Source organism: Lepisosteus platostomus, chromosome 12, assembly GCF_059453375.1.
Source record: "Lepisosteus platostomus isolate fLepPlt1 chromosome 12, fLepPlt1.hap1, whole genome shotgun sequence".
NCBI classification, from domain to species: domain Eukaryota; kingdom Metazoa; phylum Chordata; class Actinopteri; order Semionotiformes; family Lepisosteidae; genus Lepisosteus; species Lepisosteus platostomus.
In genome coordinates, this window is record NC_142622.1 from 36,006,273 (window position 1) to 36,027,413 (window position 21,141).

Genomic DNA, 21,141 nt, shown 5'->3' on the forward strand with positions numbered 1-21,141 from the left:
TCAGATCTTATTCTCTTTTTCCTGCTTAATATTCATTTTTAGACGCATCATATAAAATGCTCTAGCTCAAAAGGTGCTATATAAGACTAAGCTTGAGACCAGAAAAGGACGAGTGTCAGATTAGAGATTAAAAGTGAATTTGAGTGATAGATGTCAAAAGAAAAATATTGTTTAATAGCCACCAGAAATCCAATTCTTCCTGGTGAAGGTCACTGGCACCTTGTGCCTGGAAGCACAGACCAACCTGCACAATTTAGTTAATACAGCCAGTCTGTCTTTAGACTATGGAAAAAAACCAGAGCATTTGAAGAAAACATGTTAATAGTAAAATGTATAGTAGTTTTTACATATTTTTGTAGATATTTACCAGGCGGCATGGTGGTCCAATGGGTAGCATTGCTGGGACCCTGGGTTCCATTCTGATGTGGGGTGCTATCTGCATGAAATCTATCTTGTACATGAGTTTCCTCCAGGTGCTCCAGTTTTCTCCCACAGTTCAAAAACCTACTGACTGGCCCTAGGTATGAGGGTGTGTGTATCTGCCCCGTGAAGGGCTGGTGTCCCATCCAGTGTGTTCCCTGCCTTGCGCTTGCTCCTTGTTGAGACAGACGCCGGCTCTCCTGCGACACCAAATTGGAAGAAGCAGTTAATGGCAGCAAAACGTATGGATAGATATCTACCTTCTAGATCTCATCAGTCTAAATTCTCTTGAGATTGTTCCGTACTGACAGTGATTTCTTGAAAAGAGGTTTCACTGCCAGAAAAAGTCAAAACCCTCTTGCATATATTACGCAATTGCTGTAGTAGAAAAAGATGAGAGGAACTATTTAATGTATGTCATTTTATTTATTTTTTTAAAAAACTGAATATACAAAATATCTGAAGAAAACAAAACAGCTGCATGATATACAAAATCTTCCAATATATCCTTCTGCTGTTTGACCAAATTATTTACAACAATCAGGGTATTTGATTAAAGAATTCCCCTTCACACAGCAGAGGGAACAGTTTAATATCAACAGCTACCCCACACTCTTTACAGCTGTTCATTTTCATGAGGCGGCTGGGCTCAGAAGCAGTTCTACCTCATCTGTAGATCGTGAGAAAGGGTCTATAGTATGCTACCTCACATTTCACAAGCTACTACATCCCAATTATGTTGAGTACTGGAAATGTACCATTTCACTAAGCAGAGAAAGTGTTATTTTTTATTTCAAAAAGCTCATTTCTCCTGATTTTGGATGGATACCAAAACACAAGAAATGAAATGAAATTCCTGTCGACAGAAAACAGATATCCTCTGTGTATCATTAGCAAATATTTCATACAGTGTAAACTATAAAATGTATTTTTTCTTGTTTCTGAGTAATTAAACTGACTAGAATACAGAAATGGTCAGTGCACAGTACAATCTAGCTACACCTGTTTGGAGGTTGTTAATATTTCTATGTACAAACTACAGTTAGCCCTTCTTAATGAAAAAAGGCAGTTTGTGAAATATCAGATGCATCCTTCTGTCTAAAGATCTTTTGATAATGTTCCAATACACAATACCTGGTGACCTTATAGTAAATAATAATAATAATAATAATAATAATAATAATAATAATAATAATAATAATCATGCTTAATGGCATTCTTTGTTTAGTAGCATTCAAAATGACACTTGCGCAATTTGCTATAAATCAAGGAATAATGTTTTGAGTGTAATTAAAGAGCTTCTGAAAAAAGCCCTTACAAGTGTCCGCTAGTGAGAAATAACTTACAAAAACCCTCAACTACTTCAGTGGAATTAAACTTGAGATTTCTAGAAAAACACCCTTTTTTTGCAGCCGATATACAGATTCTATCAAGGCACATCTCCTTCAGAACTGCTGCAAAGATCTTCTGAAGTATCACTTTGACTAATTAATTTTTGGCGGTTTTGATTTGTGGATATATTAAATTCCCTTTTCTCTCTGCAAGGCAGAATCCACTAATTCTGTTCTGAAACAAAAATAACCGATCACCACTTTTTTATGGGGAATGTTCCAAGACTAGTAGAATTTGCGATATAAGACATGGACTCTTTGCACAATTTTCCCACGCCCTTGAAGAAATTTCTGATAAATTTCCAGTAGTTGCAAAAATTAAGCTGGCACAGATCACGGACAATCTGGTAGACAACGGGAAACTTAAAACCAGCAGCCTTTATTGAACCAAAATTTTGATTTTTTTTTAAATTAAAACTGCTATCAAGCTCAGACTCTGAAATTGAAAATTATCAAAAATGTCTTCCATGATTTCCAGACTCAACATCAAACCTAAAACATAGAAAGTAAATGTTTAAAAAGTTATTTTTGTGTCCCCCACAGTATATGCTACCATGCCACACCACACAGCAAAGACTGTACATCGTACTGCGGTAGTTCAATGTCTGTAAGTACTGCAACCAGCAGTGGTCGAAAACATTGTTTTTTGTATTGAGAACAGGCAAACAGAAGTATATGGGTATTTCACTGGAGCCGATATATGAAAAAAGGGTTGATCTGTGAGGATACTATTCAGACTTCAGAACACAGAACTCTCAAATTAAGTTGTCACATAAGACAAATCTCCGATTGCAAACAACAAAGGTAAGGTTTGCTGGGGTGATTTGTTAGCAATTTGTCGTCCTCAAGACCGTGACATGAGTGTGAGCCATATGGTCTTTTGTGGTAAATGTCATCTCGCCCAAGATCTTTATTGTAATTTACTTAGTAGGATTTGTTTCCTACTTCTCCTAGCTCTTATGCTGCTGGACAGTTTTAAGAGGTTAACAAAAACTTGGGCTGGGCCATGGAGTCACGTACCTCCACCTGAATTGAGCAGATCAAGGAGAAATGAACAAAAAAAATATGAGCCTGCCCTTTATATGATAGAAATATTAAGTTTTCTTTGGCAAGTGGCAGATTGTTGGGGGGTCAGGAGTATAGAGGCTAAGAGGAGTTCATTGGAGCCTGAGAGCCTGGCTGTTCTTCCACATCCCAAGCAACAGAATTCACTCGCTGTCTTCTCCCTTCTCCTCCAGCGACTTCAGGTAATCCCTTGCCAGAATCTTTCTTGGTAGGATATCTGAAAAATTAACAACCACAATAAGGAGTACGACATTACATCCTTGTATGAAAGACAAATATAACACTACATCACTCATTCCCTAGCCTGACTGGAAGGCAGTCACAGAATTACAGAATAAAGTGGCCAGCATGTATCAAAATATAGGGATTTCTATAAAATATTCAATCACCGTCAAATAAAATCACTAAGTACTCTAATCGGCAGATTAATACATGCAAATGGTCTATTGATAACTTAAACATATCATTTAGATTCCATATTACATGGGCTTGAAGATACTACACCAAAACGCATATCTATTGCCAGGGTTCTCAAAAATAATGCTACTTTTCAAGGAATCTTAAGTGAACACAAAGAGCTCATTACTACATAAGCCTGCTTTTTTAAAACCTGAACTTTAATAAGTTTTAAAAAGGTAGGACATACATCTGCCTACCCAGACCTTAATTAAATACACTGTATGAAAAACTGTGCCTATGGTCTTAACAACCAATTTCTCTTGATGTGACAGCAATTTCCCGATAAATAAGAGAAGATGGGGACGGACCACAGATCTCAAGGTCACAAGATGCACCCAAGTGAGTGGGTGGGTTTGGGTGTTGGAAACTGCAGAGATCAGGCTTTATAACAGTGGTACCCAACCCTGGTTCTGGTGACCCACATACCTCTTGGATTTTGCTCCAGCCAGGCCCTCAGTTACACAACCAAACCCTTCATTGACTTAATAATGAGATTAGTTTGAACCGATTGTTCCCGGCTCTTAAACGTGTTGGTGCTTTAACCGCTGTATGTGGTAAGTGAAATCAAATCCCAAGAAACAAAATGCAAATATTCAATTGAAGCACCTTCTTAGATCGAGTAAGGCTCCAAATATCTAACTTAAGGTGGGAAGGAATGAAACCCAGCAGGAATGTGGGTCACCAGCATTGGGAACTACTGTCATAGGTTTGTGAGTGGTAAGAGATGCACCTGCTAGAAACTGGAAGGTCTCTGACTCCTCTGCAGCATTTGCAAGGTCACTGTACGTCAGCGAATTTTTCTCTTTTCCTTTGCCTTTTTTGAATGAGTAGGTTGCCAAGTGTTGCACAAAAAGTTCCTGTGAAAAGAAAGCAAGCATGGTGCCACAATCATGAATTGTCAGAACTGCTGAGATTCCAGATAGCTCAATCACTATATTCTCTGTGCCACTGCAAGGGAGGACAGTTTGAACTGATCCAGCACCTTGCCTTCCAGCACTAGGGACAACGCTATGATGCACCAACAGCTTTCATACAGCTGCCTGTTTACACTTTCAAAGGATGGAAGCCTTTGGTGACTTTAGGTGACTTTTAGACTTAAATTCTTGGGAGTTTCAGGTCCCAAGTGGGGGAAGCTTTAGGAACTGCTAGACCGACAGAACTGAAACCTGTCCGATTTCATTTAAAAATCAAACCTTTGTGAATGCTGCAACTCAAAAGTTAAGACAAAAGCTTTATAATAATCTTTACACCTCTCTGCTTTCCTCAAGCCCTGGCTGCATCTCACTGGTTACAGCTGTACCTGACACACCCACAGTGGGTCATCACCTGTTTAGCAAAATGCAACCCATAATGTTAACTGCTGTTGTTTAGCTAGCTCAATATTTTTTTAACTCCAAACATATCCAGTATCATTCTATTAATAGAGTGTTTAAAGTGTCAAAAGAGAGTTCATGCTTTAAACCACGGTGGTTTCTGATCTTGTTCTCAAACTTCTATGACAAGAATACAGTATGTTCTTGACAAAAAAAAACCCTCGACAAAGTCTTCTTCAAACTTTTTGGTTAAAGGACTCCAAATTGATAGGTAGCCCATCATTCTAACTTACCCATTACTAAAATGGTTCAAGACATGTTCAGAATAATTTAAAACTGCTTTTATTGCGCATCAGAAAACCCCTTCAAAATCTCATGAACCGCATTATATTAAACTGAATAGAAAATATAATTTTAAATCGTTTTTTTTAAGCCATCATCTGAATAGTAGATGCGATATGTTTTACACCCACAACCAGTCATAAACAGTTACAGAAACGCGGCCTATCGTGCAAACTGCTCATGCTCAATAATCGTTCGGCCAATTTACTCCAATTTCCCTAAATCTAGTCGCAGTCACAACAGTGGCTGAGGATGTACTTGGATCGTTTAAAAATGCCTTGCAGTCGTAGTTGACGTTTAAATTCGCAACATTTTACATTTAGATTCGAATTTATAATTTGTTAGAATTCTAAGAACATACATTAAACAATATTTAATTAATCTACAGGCGTTGGATATCACACATCCAATGCTTCCATTAGAAAGTAGACGGAATGTGCTCAAACATTATGACCATAACAGCTGTTTTTTGTACTACTCTGTCCTTACCGTAGCCTTAGCAGTCAGAAAAAGGGCGTCTTGATTAATACTGGAAACGTCAGGAGAGCTTTTCATTATCAGCTTAACCCGGGAAATAGGAAGTGAAATATGTTTGTTACTTGTGTGATTCTGTTTCTCATCCACATTGTTCCCCGCCATCTTTACAAAACACAACTGTCCCACAGCATTCTGTAAATAGAGATTTGAGTACATGAGGGGAGCTGTAAGTGGGAGTTGTAGTTTAAGCGGAAACAACGTGCCTTTTGCTAAAGCACTGGGGGAACGACCACGGAACTACAACTCCCACTATTCAGGTCGGTCTTCCAAACTTTATTTAAACACGAATTTGTAGCTTGAGCACTTGATCTCAAGAGGAAGCAGCAGCATTCCTTTTCTGACGTAGGATATTATTTGCAGTCCACAAAACCAACACAAAAATGTGTGTATGCGTGAGAGTTTAACAGCTGCACTTGCAAAATGTAAAATATCCCAGAGAAATAGCTAACTATATCCTAAACAAACACTCAAACCTTTAAATATTTTTCTAGTAAACTACTCAATCACTGTCAGTGTGATCTACGTCACATCATTAGTACACCTGCGATGTTATACAGCATTCTTGTTTTCACCGATTAAACATTAGTACATATTTATTATTATTAACAGTTATTTGTTCGTTCAAACGGAAGTTTTTTTAAAATAAAACTCTATTGCCCAGACTGCACAGCACAGCCCAGCACACTACCCTTCCAAAAATATGCGGACAAACACGGTGAGGAGGGAAAGATCAACTAAACGACCGCTGTAGGGGTACGAGGTTGTTACTAGTATAAAACGCATACATATATAGAAGACGTTTGGGCTATTCCAACAAGCTAATTTGAAAATTCTGGATTTTAATTACGTTACATACATATTCCAGGTAAACAGTCCGTAACTGATGGACTCGTTAAGCGATAGTAATAAACACATTCCCCTGTTTCTGGGTTTGTAGCAATTAGGAAGCAGGAAGTTGCTCCTGCCATTCAAGGAATGCTACAAGAAAGCTGCCTGGATTTGTGACGGGAAACGCGCAGAAAGTGGGCATGTAAGTCGAGTCAGGCTTTCTTTTAATTACTGTGAAGGGTTTTAGGGTGCAAACGTATTTGCCCAGCTGTGAGTTACAACCACGTCGGCTAAATTACACAAGAAACAGTTCAAGGGAAGTGAAAACGTCAAACACTTTACGTTAAGTACTATTGCAGAAATTGCAATGCATGCATCCTAAACCTCTACACACCAATCCCAACAGAAACGGAGGGTTTTGCAAATTGAACCAGCGAAATGTGGCTGTTTTTTACACCTGCCGTCAATTATCTACAGTTTTAACCTACAAACCTACAGGTTTGGCGCGTCTTCCTGTGATAGAAGTCTAGTATACTCTTTTTGTTCAACCGCTTTTTGGCATTAAATTTTGAGCTTATAATATGTTAAATGCACTATAATAAAAAAAAACGTATTTAACGTTGTAACACCAAAATGGAAAACCGTTAGCTGCCGTTTTTGTAATTATTTTATTTAGGGAGGTGGGTGGATTTCACGTCTGGTTTCGCAGTCTCAGGCTTGTACGAATGTTAGTGAAAGATGTAGGTTTCTGTTTGTTGTAAAAGACCTTTCTTTCATTTGGAACTTATCTGTGCAAGAGTACGTCTCCTGTAGAACGGAAGAGCAGCAACTTTCTTTGAAACAGTGTTTGGATTAAAACGCAAGAGATCTCAGTAGCTGTTTAAATCACACAGGGGTCTAGACTCCTCTGGTTAGAGGGGGCGTTTGACTATGAGAACTGTTTTAGAGCAGAATGAGCTGGGATGAAGATTGAAGAGTTGCATACCAGACTGTATTCCTTTTAAACGGATCTAGTTACAAAAATGTGTTTAAAGACCCACAAAAAGGGTAGAAGTCAGCCGGGAACTCAGATTGTTTAATCGCCAGTATGTCGCTTCTTGAAAGAGCCAGCCTGTAACACGATCAGAACTACCTCCAGCAGAAGCGCTCGTAACTCGAACTCTCCAGTAGTAACCAAGCCAGTGCATTGCTTACCTTCTGTGATATTGTGTTATTAGGTGGCTTGGTTGCTGGCCAAATTCAAAATATGAGAAGACACAGTTCATCATTAGGTTCAAAAACCTTGCTGAATTTGCTTCTCGGTTCCTAAACTTGGAACTTGGTTAGAATTAAATTGATGAGTTCATGCCATGTAAGTAATCCTAAACTTTGAGCATGCCAAATTGCTCTCGGTACTTAAGGAAAATGTGCATTTCCCTGATGTGAAGATAATAATTGGTTACACTTATATAATGCTTTTTTGGACACTCCACTCAAAGCGCTTTACAGGTAATGGGGACTCCCCACTACCACCACCACCAGTGTGCAGCCCCACCTGGATGATGCAACGGCAGCTATAGTGCGCCAGAACACTCCCCACACACCAGCTATCAATGGGGAGGAGAACAGAGTAATGAAGCCATTTCATAGATGGGGATTATTAGGAGGCCATGATTGGTAAGGGCCAATGGGAAATTTACCCAGGACGCCGGGGTTACACCCCTACTGTTTTCGAGAAACATCCTGGGAATTTTTAATGACTAGGGAGAGTCAGGACCTCGGTTTTATGTCTCATCTGAAGGACGGCCTTTTCTTTACAAAAAAGACCGCATAGACCGCAGGGTGAGCGCCCCCTGCTGGCCCCACTAACACCTCTTCCAGCAGCAGCCTTAGTTTTTCCCATCCAGGTATTGACCAGGCTCACACCTGCTGAGCTTCAGTGGGCTGCCAGGTGTGAGTTGCAGGGTGATTATACCTGCTGGTGACGATGAAGGTGATCAGAATGAGGTCTAGGTCTCTTCCAGGAGAGCAGGGGGATCAAGCTTGTCCCTGTCTTGTATCCCCCCTGTCCGCAGCCGTGTGAAAGATGAGCGTCCCTGACTACATGCAGTGTGCCGAGGATCACCAGACGGTGCTGGTGGCGGTGCAGTCGGTGGGTCTGGTCCCCGAGGATCAGTTCTTCCGCATTTACAAACGCATTGCCAGCGTGAGCCAGGTCAGCATCCGCGACTCCCAGAGGGTCCTGTTCATCCGCTACCGGCATCACTACCCCCCGGAGAACAACGACTGGGGCGACTTCCAGACGCACCGCAAGGTGGTGGGGCTGATCGCGGTGACCGAGTGCTCGGCGGCCAAGGACTGGCCCCAGACGTCCGAGCGCTTCCACGGCCAGAAGGAGGTGTTCGGCTCCACGCTCTACGACTCCCGCCTTCTGGTGTTCGGGCTGCGGGGGGAGGTCACCGAGCAGGCCCGGACCGACGTGGCCTTTTACCCCAGCTACGGCGAGTGCGAGGACGTGGAGAGAAGAGTGGAGGACTTCATCGAGTCCATCTTCATCGTGCTGGAGTCCAAGCGCCTGGATAGGGCCACCGACAAATCGGGAGACAAGATCCCTTTGCTCTGCGTCCCCTTTGAAAAGAAGGACTTTGTTGGTCTGGATACTGATAGCAGGTGAGTCCTTTACCTTTCACATAGTATTTTCCCCCAGTTCCATAGCAGAACGCACTGAATCCCGTGATTCTAAATGATCCAAATTGGGATCAGTAGTATAAGCATGATCCTGGTTAAATGTTAAAGTGCTCATTAAAATGTTACGTTTTGTGTCTTTTCTCTACTCCCGATCTCTGCATTGAGTTCGTCTTTAGGCTACTAAACCGTAATGCAGGTAGTAGGAATTGTAGCAAGTGTAGTAGTGGGAACTATTGTTGGAAATCTGGAAGCATATCCTGCTACAATATATAGCAACACTTCAGTATCGTATCCATCAAGTTTAATGTGATCTCACGGAAAGCATTTGTCTGACATACTGGAAAAACAGCTCACCTTACTTTCAAATGCCATGTAATTATCTTATTTCTTTCATATTGCCGCACAAGACAAAGCCATATGAATTAATCAGAAGTATAGGAGAATGTGTAAGTCCGCGCGACAGCTAAAATGACAGTAACCTAGACCAGTGAGATATTTCTGAGCAAGTCTGGTCGCAGGTTAGCTGTATAAAGACCTTGTTTAATTTAAATTCATTTTTGGGTAAGTGAGATTGAGGTTGTATTCGTTGAATTACTTTTGAGCCCTCCCTACAAAAGGGATGGGAGAAGTTCTAGACCTGGGGTATTCACTGTCTTGGGTTTTTCCCATTTTGTAGAGGCAACTTGTAATGGTCAGTGAGGGAAGACCTGGAAATGTTGGTTAATATAGAATTAATGTAGAACAGTTGAGTGCGCCATTCATTTAAACCAAGTGTTTCAGAGTGCTGGGAAGAATGAAAGACGGAAGATACATTCACTTGACCTAAATGAGCGAATCTCTGTTGTAGACACTGTCAATGGTCAAGACTTTGGTGTATTTATGAAGGAACCTTCACCTCTCTCAGTTATTCTGTTTGTCTTCTTAATAAATGAAGTTACCGAGAAGGCGCGACACCTTCTCTTTCACACACATACTGAGGCTGATCTGGGTTCAGTCTGATTGCATTGTGAGGATCAAACGGGGGGAAAAATGCTTTGACTTTGTTCTTGTTTTTTCATCTTCTTAGAGTAAAATCTTGCCCCAATGAGCAATGGTTATAGAAATGTCAATTGTTAATATGTATTATTATTGTAAAGCACAGTTCTTAATAATTCAGTTAACTGCAGGTTAATAATAGCAAGAGCAGTCATTATTTGTGTAACAGGCTATACTCACTATCAAAGCAGAATATTAGCACCGATTGTGTGTAACTGTGCTAAATTCCAATATAAGTAATACCTGCTTTTTAGCATTGTAGCAATGTTTAAATTGGTTAATCTGCTTAACAGAAAGTCGTTCTTATAGTTTTGTTTGATTTTTTTTGGATGTTAATTATTGGATGCATCTGTTTTAATACTTTCTTTTATGAGTGTTACAGTGGTACATCTTTCCCATGCAAGGTTGACTGCTAACTTCCTGTCTGTTGCAGAAAGAACAATTCATACAGAGTCACGGTTCATTTTCTTTACTTGTCCATTGTGCAGAAAGGAAAGATTGCCCCTAGCATTTATTAGGCCTGTATCACAGGACACTCCCCAGCTATATGTTAAAATAATACAATAATGCTTTCAGTAATAAAGGAAATGTAAACAAAATTTAAACCAGATAAACTTCAAAACTACAAATGTAATTAAACAACAACAAAATAATGATTTTTCATTTGTACATATGAGGGATATAAGTTTCTTTAGATTATTAGATGTTTTGCAAAGTAAGCACATGACACTGTTAAGCCTCGTTTTTATTTTTTATGCTTATTTTCTTTAAGTGATTTCTCTTGTTTTATTTGTCTTTCTTCTTTTTTTTCCATACTGTCCTGTGAGTTTGTTATTGGGTGTCAAAAGGTGAGCTGTAGTCTAGTTTGCACCTTGCAGCAGCGAAACCCATAATGTGATCCATTGGCTTGAGCCCCTGTCCCGTGCAAGAAACCTCTAATGTCTCAGTGTCTGTGGTTTACATCTGAAGTCCAAAGACATTGCCCTCCTTTCCTATTTGTTTTTAAGGCTGTGTCGGCTGGATTTATAACATGTCAGGTCAACCAAAAATTCCAGACATCACAATTCAGTTCTTTTGCTCAGTTTTTCAACTCTTGTGTGTCTCTGTAAGACAACTCGATGTAACTATTGAGGTATTTGAACCTCAATAACAGTATGTGGGTTAAAAATAGTCAGTATTTCAAAAGTTCAAATGCCAGGCTTTCCATTATTTTCGCTGAAAAGTCATGGTAACCTTATTGAGACAAAACTAAGGTGATTACAACCTTCTTCTTGAAAATCTTGGCTGTCATTGGAATTTAAATATATTACGCCTTATTCAAATGAATATAAACCCTACAGTTTCGGTGTTAAACTAGAATGGGTTTTAACAGGTACACGAAAGAAATTCGTATGCATGTAGTCACTTCCAAAATGCTGAAAACCATGAAGGATTCTCAATGTTGTTTTAATGCTGCATCAGAAACTACAGAGAAACATTTTCTGTAATTCCAGATCTGCTGTTTTGCGGATGCTGAATCGCATCTCGTTTTACCCAGAAGAGGCACCGTCATTGCAAACAGCAATTAAATGCAAAATGCGAATCATTCAGTAGCTACACTACAAACTGTGTAATTGCTAATGCATGCTGGCTCCTAAACTTCAGACCTGTTTCAGCGCACAGGATGGTCAGATTTGATCGCAACTAAGCTGTGCCAGGGTGAACTGTCGTTATTTTCTCTGCTTATTTCAGTCAATTAGTCGATCAGTCAGTTTTATTCTTATATGGCACCTTTCAGTTCAGGGCATTCTCAATGCGCTCTCCATAAATTATACATATAGAAATGAATGTGAATACAATAAAATAAATCAATAATCTATCAAAACATGTCTTAAGATGTAGAGAAAAATCATTAATAACAAACTTCAGAATTCGCAATTGTTATTGTTATTTGAACTTTAATTTAAACATTAGTTTAATTGCTGCATTTGTCTTGCCTCTCGTGTTGCATGATCAAAACTCTTCCCTAAATCTTGAGCGTTCTGTTACGTATGTTTTTTTTTTAGTGCCAAGTTGTTTATTCTTGGGATCAAGACGAGTGCTGCAATGTGTACTGCCACAGATCCAACAACGACAAAAACAACTTGTTTTTTAATTTAAAAAGATCTTCACCCACTTAAATTTATTCACTTAAAACTTTAATTTATTATTTAAGCTTTATGCCTTAAACTGCAAGCTTTGCAGTTTAAAAATTGCAAAATTTCCTCACATTTGCAGTTTAAAATGTGAGGAAAAAAATGAAGTTGAAAAGAAATCGGCTCCAGCCCTTGTCTTGAGCATTTTCTTTTCTTTTAGAATTTCCTTCTTTTTGTAGAATTATAGGTGTATTGATGGTTTTATCCCATTTTGAAGATGGTTTTGAAACTGTTCCTGTTTTCTATGAGCTGAAAAGAAACAAAGACTCACTAATTCAGCACATTTTTGGTGAGGACAGGATCGTTAATACAAACAACACTTCACTTTGAAAATGAGCAAAATACAGATTGAAGGAATTTGTGGTTGAAATGGTGGAACCTGTGGCCAAGTAAATCCTTGGAGTTGTTTTGGCTCCGAAGACCCTTTGGGCTAGAAGGTTAAGTGTCCTTCCCCTCCCAGTTTTTACATTAAGTTATAGAGACCTGTACCTGGATTTCATATGAGAATTCATGTGTTACACATTACTGTAGCTTGGCTTACCATCTTGCCTTTCTTGAAAACATGAATTTGACTATGGCTTCCATGTACTGTATTTCTTTTGTGAATGGAGGTAGAAAGTTATTTTTTAATTCCAGGTACAAGGCTGGAGAAGGGATTCATTTGGCCCTGTAAGATGTTCCAAATTTATGACCATCACAATGCCTGTTGGGAATGTGAGCAGTACTACTCGTTCCTTGCTTCTTCTGTGAACTTTGCGTATTTTTCAGCATCATGTTCTTTTGTATCTTACAAGATTGGCTTTCCCCTTGCCAAAATCCAAATCGAATTCCCAGATGTGCAAAGCTGATGAAAATGTTGATCTTGAAAACAGTTTGGAATGTGCTAGTAATATTGTAAATCAGGATAATAGTATGTATAAACATTGCATTATTAGATAATGGTAGTATTTCTGCAGCTTTAACTTCAGTTGTCTTCAAACCTCTTGATACACAACTGTAAATGGTGTATATATAAAGATTATTATATTTTGTAATATATATTTTTTAGTTTATTGGGTCTTTTCAGGGGATGACACTTAACCTTCTGTTGCACTGAGCTTCCAAAAACAAAGAGGTCTTGCATGATGGTCCTGTATTCTGTAGAAAATGAGTACTTTTCCCTCATTAGGTCTTCAGAAATGTGCTTCTGCTTCCTTTTTTAAATCCAGCTCCTAAGATAGTGCCATGAGCCTTACAATTTGTACTTGGAAGGCCTGCACTCTCCAGTCCTTGTTTTCACGGAGCATTTATTCTGGGTCACCCTAGCCCAGTTGAAAGTCTTTGGATGTTCTGGTAAAGTGGAAAATGAAAACCTGGCAAGCTGCAAAAATCCCTGCTACACTTCAGAGTGATTTTGAAGTAATTTTAAGGATGGCTGAATGTTTACCAGTGACCACACAAGTTGTGATGCCTTGCAAAAGTATTCACACTCTTCCCATGTTGTGAAATTCCATTATTATGCATACTGTACACTTAATGTGTTAAAGAGAAGGCACTGAAATGTGTGTATTGCATAAGTATTGAGACCCTAAACTCAATATTGGGTGGAAGCATCTTTGGCAGTCATTACAGCCACACGTATTTTGAATATTACTTTACCGACTACACTCTGGCTTGATGTAGTTTTTGCTCATTCTTCTTGGGAGCTTTGCTCAAGCTTTCTCAAGTTGCTTGGACATCAGTTATGAACATCAGTTCATTAAGTCTTACATCGATTCTCTATAGGATTCAAGTCGGAACCTTGAATGTCATTGAGTGACCCAGTTTAATTCTTATTCTGAAACCACTCCAGTGTGGCTTTGGCCTGATGCTTCCAGGTTATTGTTCTGCTCAAAGGTGACTTTGATTCGGTTTTAGCAGGTTTTCCCCTTAAGATTTGCCTGCCTTTGCTCTTGTTTATATTGCCATCAGTCTTGAGCTCCCCACTCCTGCTGATGAGAAGCAAAACTCATAATGCTGCCACAGTGCTTAATGTTAGGAGTAGTTTTGGCTGAGCAATGCAACATGTTGGGTTTGCATCAGATGTAAGACTTTGCATGTAGGCACAAAAGTTTGAATTTTGTCTTTTCTGTCCACAAACGCTTTTGCCACAGGTTTGCAGTATCACTTAAATGCTTTGTTGCAAACCTTATGGCACCTTATGGATGTGGAGTTCTTTTCAGGGTGTGTTGAGAGAGATCACTTTATTAGCCAAATACAATTTCTTGCATTAGGAGTTTCTTTTCACATACCTCTGCTTGCTCTCCATGAGACACACAGGCACACAGATGGGGTCAGAGCGCAGGGTCAGCCATTTAAACGGCGTCCCTGGAGCAGTTGGGGTTAAGGGCCTCGCTCAGGGGCCCAACGGAGTAGGATTCCTCTGCCAGCTGTGGGATTTGAACCGGCAACCTTCCAGCCACAGGTGCAGATCCTTAGCCACAGTGCCACTGCTCTGCCTGGTGTTGGATTGAGAGCCAAATGTAGCCACTGCCTGTATGCCTTCCACTTCTTAATGAATGACTTCATAAGAGAGAGAAAGGGTCTTTGAATTTTCTATGCCCTTCTACTTGTGCATATATCCTATTTTTGCCCTTATTTTGAAAGCTCTCATGGTTGAGTCTTTGCTTGACATTCACTACTTAACTTGAAGACCTTACAGTGATAGGTGTACAGTATAAACCTCTTTTATTGCACACAGAGACAGACAAAAGCCACCCAACTAATCATTGCTTAAGGTAATTTGACCCTAGTTTAGTTTTGGTACGGTAAAACATTTCAATACATATGTAATCACGACCTTTCTGTTTTTTCTTTCCTACTAATGATGTTTACTTATTTTCTGCTTTGGAAGTAAGGAGTAGGCTGTGTATATAACAAATATTAGCTGCAACTTTAGTGTCTTGACTGCAGGTTTTAAAATAAAAATGTGAAAGCAGTGTCTGAATATTCTTGCAAGGCAAAGAACTCCATATCAGGTTTCATTCTAGAACTTTAAAATTAGTACTGTGTGCAGTTCTCTTTTCCCGTGCACTTAAAACATTTTCTTGAGAAATTGGCTCAGATACAATTAACCCCATCTCAATAAATGTTAACCGGTTTTGTGTCCTAACTTGAAATAAGTAATGTAGATTTAACTGACAATATTATACTTAGCAGCTGTGGAATTACATCATTACAGTAAATTAATTCCATTTAATAAAGCATTAATTTAAGTTTGTTTTATTCCCAGACCCAATTTTAATCTAAAAAACAGCTATACCCTTTTTCAAGAAATGATTTTCAATTTGAATCCCCAGTTTAAACACATCTAATTATTATTCATGTCAGTAAGTACGTTAGAATCCAGCACAAGTGCTATCAGACCAGACTCGCTATGCCAGTTTTGCTCACTACTACTAGAAATGGAGGTAGAGGTGGCATTTCTTTTTTTAAGAGATACCCTGAACAGTCTCCGTGGGGCTCCCTGAATCACCTTTTGCACACCCCTACTCTAAATTATAACTCGCATTGGAAAGGTTTATGGGTTACAAACATTTGGCCTCTCTAGCACATTCGGTAGTTATTAACTTGCTACTCCAGCTGTTTCTTGAAAGAAGCCTTGCTATCGGCTTCAAAAACATGGCTTGGGTAGCTACAGGTTATCGGAAAGGTTGTTGTCTACTAGGTAGAGTCATGCAAGTGCAGGTTCTCTGCCAATTTTAATTTTAATTCCCCAATTTGTAACCCTCTCTTTCTCAATAGGCACTACAAGAAACGCTGCCAGGGGCGAATGCGAAAGCACGTTGGGGACCTGTGCTTGCAGGCCGGAATGCTTCAGGATGCTCTGGTCCATTATCACATGGCCGTGGAGCTCTTGCGCTCTGTTAATGATTTCTTGTGGCTGGGAGGTAAGTGTCTGCGCATGATTTATGAGCGCTGGTAGCAGCCTCCAGGGGGTTTCATAAAGAAGTTATGTGCACAGAATTGTCACTTCTGTCATCTTGATCTTTACGGGATGCCCTGCACCAGCTGCCACATGGTGGTAACTTTTCAAGTGCATTGCATTTGATTTCTTCGTGGCTCGAGGTCCATGATGGACAGCCAGCCACGTCTGATTCAGCCTGCTGCCCTTATTAAGGAGAAGCTGTTTCCTTGTCTGATGCATGGCAGCTGTTTTCATCTTTGGTGCATGGTCGTTCTTAACCCATTCAACGGCAAAACCTCGATTTCTGCTTATTAAACAAAACGTGGTTTGCAAGTAGTTTAGATTTATGGCCAAAGCTCAGAAACCACAGAAGAGATTCATTTAATATTTTCCAGCTTTACGCATTTTTTGAGAAATTGTGCCAGGAATTTTGTGGTATTTTCCTTGCTAGTAGTTGTCAGATTGATGGTTATCTCTTTGTCCGGTAGGCAAGTGCACTTGTGTTTCCACAGATGCATAATGTTCATATATCAATCAGTTCATTCTTTGTAAACATCCAGTATTATGTAAAAAACGCATGCTTCAATTTGAGCTTAGAGTTTCTTGAGAAGGTGTATGACAGTACTATTAATCTCAATCAGTTCAGTATCCTTCCAAAACATAGACATGTTGTACTCATAGGCATAGGCATAATTTGTTACATTTGACTCCAGTGTAGAAATTAGCTTGTGGGGTGTTTTTATCATATTTTATCATATCGGTATCTGAAGAATACGTTATAATTTATAATTATCTTAAATGTTGAAAGATGTATACAAGGTGATTGGGGAAAAAAAAAGCATTTCAAGTTTATATTGCTTTATTTTTGTAAAAATAAATCAGATAGCTTTGTAAATAAAATATTGATATAGTATCGAGCAGTAGAGCGGTGGAGAAGTTCGTGTTCTAGACTCAGACTGTAACATTGTGGGTTCAAGTGAAACACTGCTATTCTACCCTAGAGCAAGTTGCTTCAGTTTCTTCCAGTAACACACCTGTGTGAAAGGGAGCAAATGTCAGTTGCTTTGGAAGAAAGCATCAGCTCAATACATGCACTGTGAATGTAGAAGAATAGATTGAACATGATCTTTGATGGTTATGCATATTGCAGTTTTTTTAATGTGTAATCGATTTGTCTTTGTGATGCACCCACCAAATGTGGTATCGCCAGTTCCCTGTATGTCTCTGTATGTTCCCATATTAACGACCTCGACAGTCACGCAGGGAGAACGAGGATTTGCACACAGGCTCCTCTTGAGCCTGCTCAGCCCTTGAGCTGTTCAGCTGTGCCGCCAGCGCAGCAGAGACGTGTGGCATGTATCTCATGATGTCACTGCAAGCCTCAAGGCACTTCGAAAGGCATTGCAGAGCAGAGGTCATTGTTTCACTGGGAGTCAAGAGCCTAACTAACCCCAGCCCTGTTCCTGGTTGTGAACATATGACTCATGAACTTTTGAGCTTGTGAAGTGTCGATCTTGAAAACCTCCTACACTTGACACAAGCGCCTTTCCAGTCAGTGTCTTCATATCGCCTTATTTTGAGAGATTGCTGTATGCTCCTTGAAAGGAGCTTCTAACCAGCCATTGCATAATTCAACATAAATTGATGACACTGTGGAAAATTGTAAAAAAATCTTTCCCGTTAAACTAATATATGAAATGAGGAAACTCTTGCCGAAATTAAAGATTGATCAATGCTTCGAACGAACTAAGATAAAATAATACGGTTCATTTGTCGTTGGTGAAGCTCTCAGCCGCAAACCTGAGACCACCGGAATAGTATTTTCTCAGCAGTGGGTCCATTCCTTTTTTTTTTTCCTTTCCTTGTGTGTGACTTGCTGCTGTTTCTTCTCTCAGCTGCTCTGGAAGGCCTGTGCTCTGCTTCCGTCATCTACCACTACCCTGGGGGAACAGCAGGCAAGGCCGGGGGCCGGAAGCCCAGTCTTTCCCAGCCGTCTGACGCGGGGAAGAGACATCGGCCAGGTAAGACCCTCCCTCTGCTTTGTGGAATAATAATAATAATAATTGCTTACACTTATATAGCTCTTTTCTGGACACTCCATTCAAAGCGCTTTACAGGTAATGGTGTGTAGCCCCCACCTGGATGATGCGACGGCAGCCATAGTACGCCCAGTACGCTCATCACCCATCAGCTATCAGTGGGGAGGAGAGCAGAGTGATGAAGCCAGTTCATAGATTAGAAGGCCATGACTGGTAAAAACCAATGAGAAGTTTGGCCAGGACACTGGTATAACACCAGTACTCTTTTCAATAAACTCTGGGACTTTTAATGACTATAGAGAGTCAGGACCTCGGATTTACGTCTCATCTGAAGTTGGCGCCTTTTTACAGTGTGGTGTCCCTGTCACTACACTGGAGCATTAGGACCCACATGGACCGCAGGGTGAGCACCCCCTGCTGGACCCACTAACACCGCTTCCAGCAGCAACCTTAGCTTTCCCAGGAGGTCTCCCCTCCAGGTACTGACCAGGCTCACACCTGCTGAGCTTCACTGGGTTGCCGGTTGTGAATTGCAGGGTGACATGGCTGCTGGCGTGGTATGGCTATAGGCTTTCATCCGAGACGCGCATATCGCAGGGAACATTGAGTAGCGAATGGGCAATTTTAACTTTACCTTTTTTTTTTTACATTGTTCCCTGTTTTCCCTTTCGGTATCTTCCCAGTTTTGTAATGACTGGTTTACTCTGTTTAACTTTCCGAGGATGTAATAATGTAATTCCTACAGCAAAGTATCCAACTTTGCCACACAGGGATTTGGGGTTTTTAAAAAATATTGCCCAGAGAAGAAAAAGAAAAGGAGGAGAAAGGGGAGCCATTTTAAAATTTTCGTCCAGAGGAGGAAAAAAGAAAAGCCATTTATTTGAGCATTAATTACCACAGGGAACTTGGTTTTCCTTGGGGGTCTACCATCCCAGTACTGACCTGGCCCAGCCCAGACAGGTTTAGGCAAGAATGATTGTTGTCACATATTAGAAAACAAGTAATAATTGTTGAGATCAGGGACTTACCATCTCAATTAATTGTTTTATTAAAAAATACAGAAATCAAAACAGTCAATTGGCACCTCATGTAATAGATTTAAGCGATGTGCTTAAAAGGTTAAGTGTATCTAAAAATTCACTAAAAGTGCACAGTTGTTTTTTTAAATTGCGGAAAGGATGCAGCAAATATAGCCTTGTGATATAAAGTAAACAATGTTCTGTCCCATAGTTCCAAGTGTTTATACAGAGAGGTAAAATATAATTTTTAGATGTTGTTGTAAAGATAATTAGTTGCTAGATTCCCAAACGTGCACAAAAATGCAACAATAATTAACTGGTTAACTGGTTGTTTAAAAAAAACTTTCTTCCAATCTTAGATAAAGATTTGATAATATAAATGAAATAATCCACAACATTTATAACATTAACAGTATGTTTCCAAATGGTCTTGTGGGATATAGATCTTAAACTATCAGAAGCACATCTCCTAAAGAATTATATGTGTGGTTAATTTAACACTTAAAAATGCACTTAGTAATGCATTTATGGTAAAAGATGCATTTTAGCTTAACAAAATATTTTCTAAAATGAGACTTAATAGTGTATATAGTATTGTGAGTTTCATAGCTGTTTCAAATCTTTGACCATCTTAAGTAATTATGTACAAGATATTGTCTTCTGAAGTATATTTGTTCTGAAAATAAGTGGAGTGTAAGTTATTTACCTCTGAATTTTTAAGTTTAATGATATTTGAGTGCACATAATTATGGGTCTTTTTTGTGTGTGTTTGTGTTCGCTTTGTTTTTGGATAAACACTTTAACTGCTGTACACGATAATGGGATTGAATGACGAGTCCGCCCCAGGGTTACAGAATCCTTGAACATCGGCCTCATGGTGTAAATAAATACCAGCCAACACTGCCACCTTCAGGAGCTATAATAAAATTCATCCATCCATTTTTCCTTTCCTGCTTTTTCCCGATCAGGGGTTGCGGCAGTTGTAAAAAAAGTAGGGGAAAAAAATCCATTGTTTTTCCTTAAGATACATCATGGTCATGGATAAAGATCTGAATAATAGCTTTATGAAAAGGTACAAATTTAACACTTGAATATGCAAGTAATGGATTATGGAGAAAGATGCATATTAGCTTAAAAAGTAATGGGTTTCTAAAATGAGATTTTAAGGTCTTCTGAAGAATTCATACTTCTGAAAATAGGCGCAGTCTTTTTAACCCACTTTTGTATGTCTTTTCAACTTGTAATATATTTAATGAGTGTATATTTGCACAGCTTCAAAGATGTTACAAACGCTTTGTGTCTAGTTCAAATTATTATGTTGTGTCCTTGGAAAAAAAAGTTTATTTTAATGTTAACTGTCTAGTCTTGTTAAACCTTTTACTTCTGATTTTACTTTGCAACTAAACTACCTGAATGAACCACTGTAAAACTGATAAGTTGTACGATACTTGTCAAATCACACTCAATGGTATGTAACTTTAAAATGGACATTTTTGCAGTATATTTTTAATGATTTCCAACCCAGAGAAGATGTCTGATGTATGGTTTAAATGTCTGTGCTGGTTATACTGTTGTCTTTGCCAGTTTTGCTTTGCCTTTGCTAAGGTTACTGGTCATCACTTAGAATTCCCCCCTCTCACAAAACAAAACTGTCAGAATAATATCAATGTTTCTGTGTGTTATTGAATTAACGTCATTCTATTTCTAGAAATATACCATATTTATATTAACATCATTCACATTGAGGCGTTTATGATGCTCTTAAATATAATAATGTTCCCTTCTTTGGAAAAATATCCAAAATCAGAAGCTCCTCTCATTCAGCTTTGTTTCCAGTAAGGCACTTTCCAGACTAAGGACATGAGCAATATCACAATCTGGAAAATCGAGCTGTTTAGTATATGGTATCTAATATATGAGTAACTAC

At 39.3% G+C, this 21,141-nt stretch overlaps 2 protein-coding genes across 4 annotated transcripts in view; one reads left to right on the forward strand and one right to left on the reverse strand.

The window, feature by feature from the left end:
• Positions 1 to 826: 826 nt before the first annotated feature.
• Positions 827 to 5,666, reverse strand: chrac1 (chromatin accessibility complex subunit 1). The gene is made up of 3 exons (XM_088601835.1): positions 5,480 to 5,666; positions 4,066 to 4,192; positions 827 to 3,093 (listed from the first exon to the last, which is right to left on the reverse strand). Exons 1-3 carry the CDS (start codon positions 5,627 to 5,629, stop codon positions 3,020 to 3,022), a joined length of 351 nt encoding a protein of 116 aa, XP_088457961.1. The 5' UTR covers positions 5,630 to 5,666; the 3' UTR covers positions 827 to 3,019.
• Positions 5,667 to 6,326: 660 nt separating this feature from the next.
• trappc9 (trafficking protein particle complex subunit 9) overlaps positions 6,327 to 21,141 on the forward strand; it is a 619,314-nt gene continuing 604,499 nt past the window's right edge. The window contains exons 1-4 of one of the 3 annotated variants that reach the window (XM_088601827.1): positions 6,327 to 6,557; positions 8,410 to 9,004; positions 15,994 to 16,139; positions 18,052 to 18,177. In XM_088601827.1, coding sequence (XP_088457953.1) covers positions 8,421 to 9,004; positions 15,994 to 16,139; positions 18,052 to 18,177 — 856 coding nt within the window. In that variant the 5' untranslated portion in view covers positions 6,327 to 6,557; positions 8,410 to 8,420. Of the gene's footprint in view, positions 6,558 to 6,621; positions 6,854 to 8,409; positions 9,005 to 15,993; positions 16,140 to 18,051; positions 18,178 to 21,141 lie in introns of those variants that run through there. The other 2 variants (XM_088601825.1, XM_088601826.1) reach the window with 2 other exon arrangements.

Coding starts and splice junctions, on each gene's coding strand:
- chrac1 (XM_088601835.1), bottom strand. CDS start 5,629: ATGGCGGGGAACAATGTGGATGAGAAACAGAATCACACAAGTAACAAA. Junction 4,193..5,479: donor TTCTGACTGCTAAGGCTACG/GTAAGGACAGAG, acceptor TTCTTTTCACAG/GAACTTTTTGTGCAACACTT. Junction 3,094..4,065: donor GACCTTCCAGTTTCTAGCAG/GTGCATCTCTTA, acceptor TTAATTTTTCAG/ATATCCTACCAAGAAAGATT.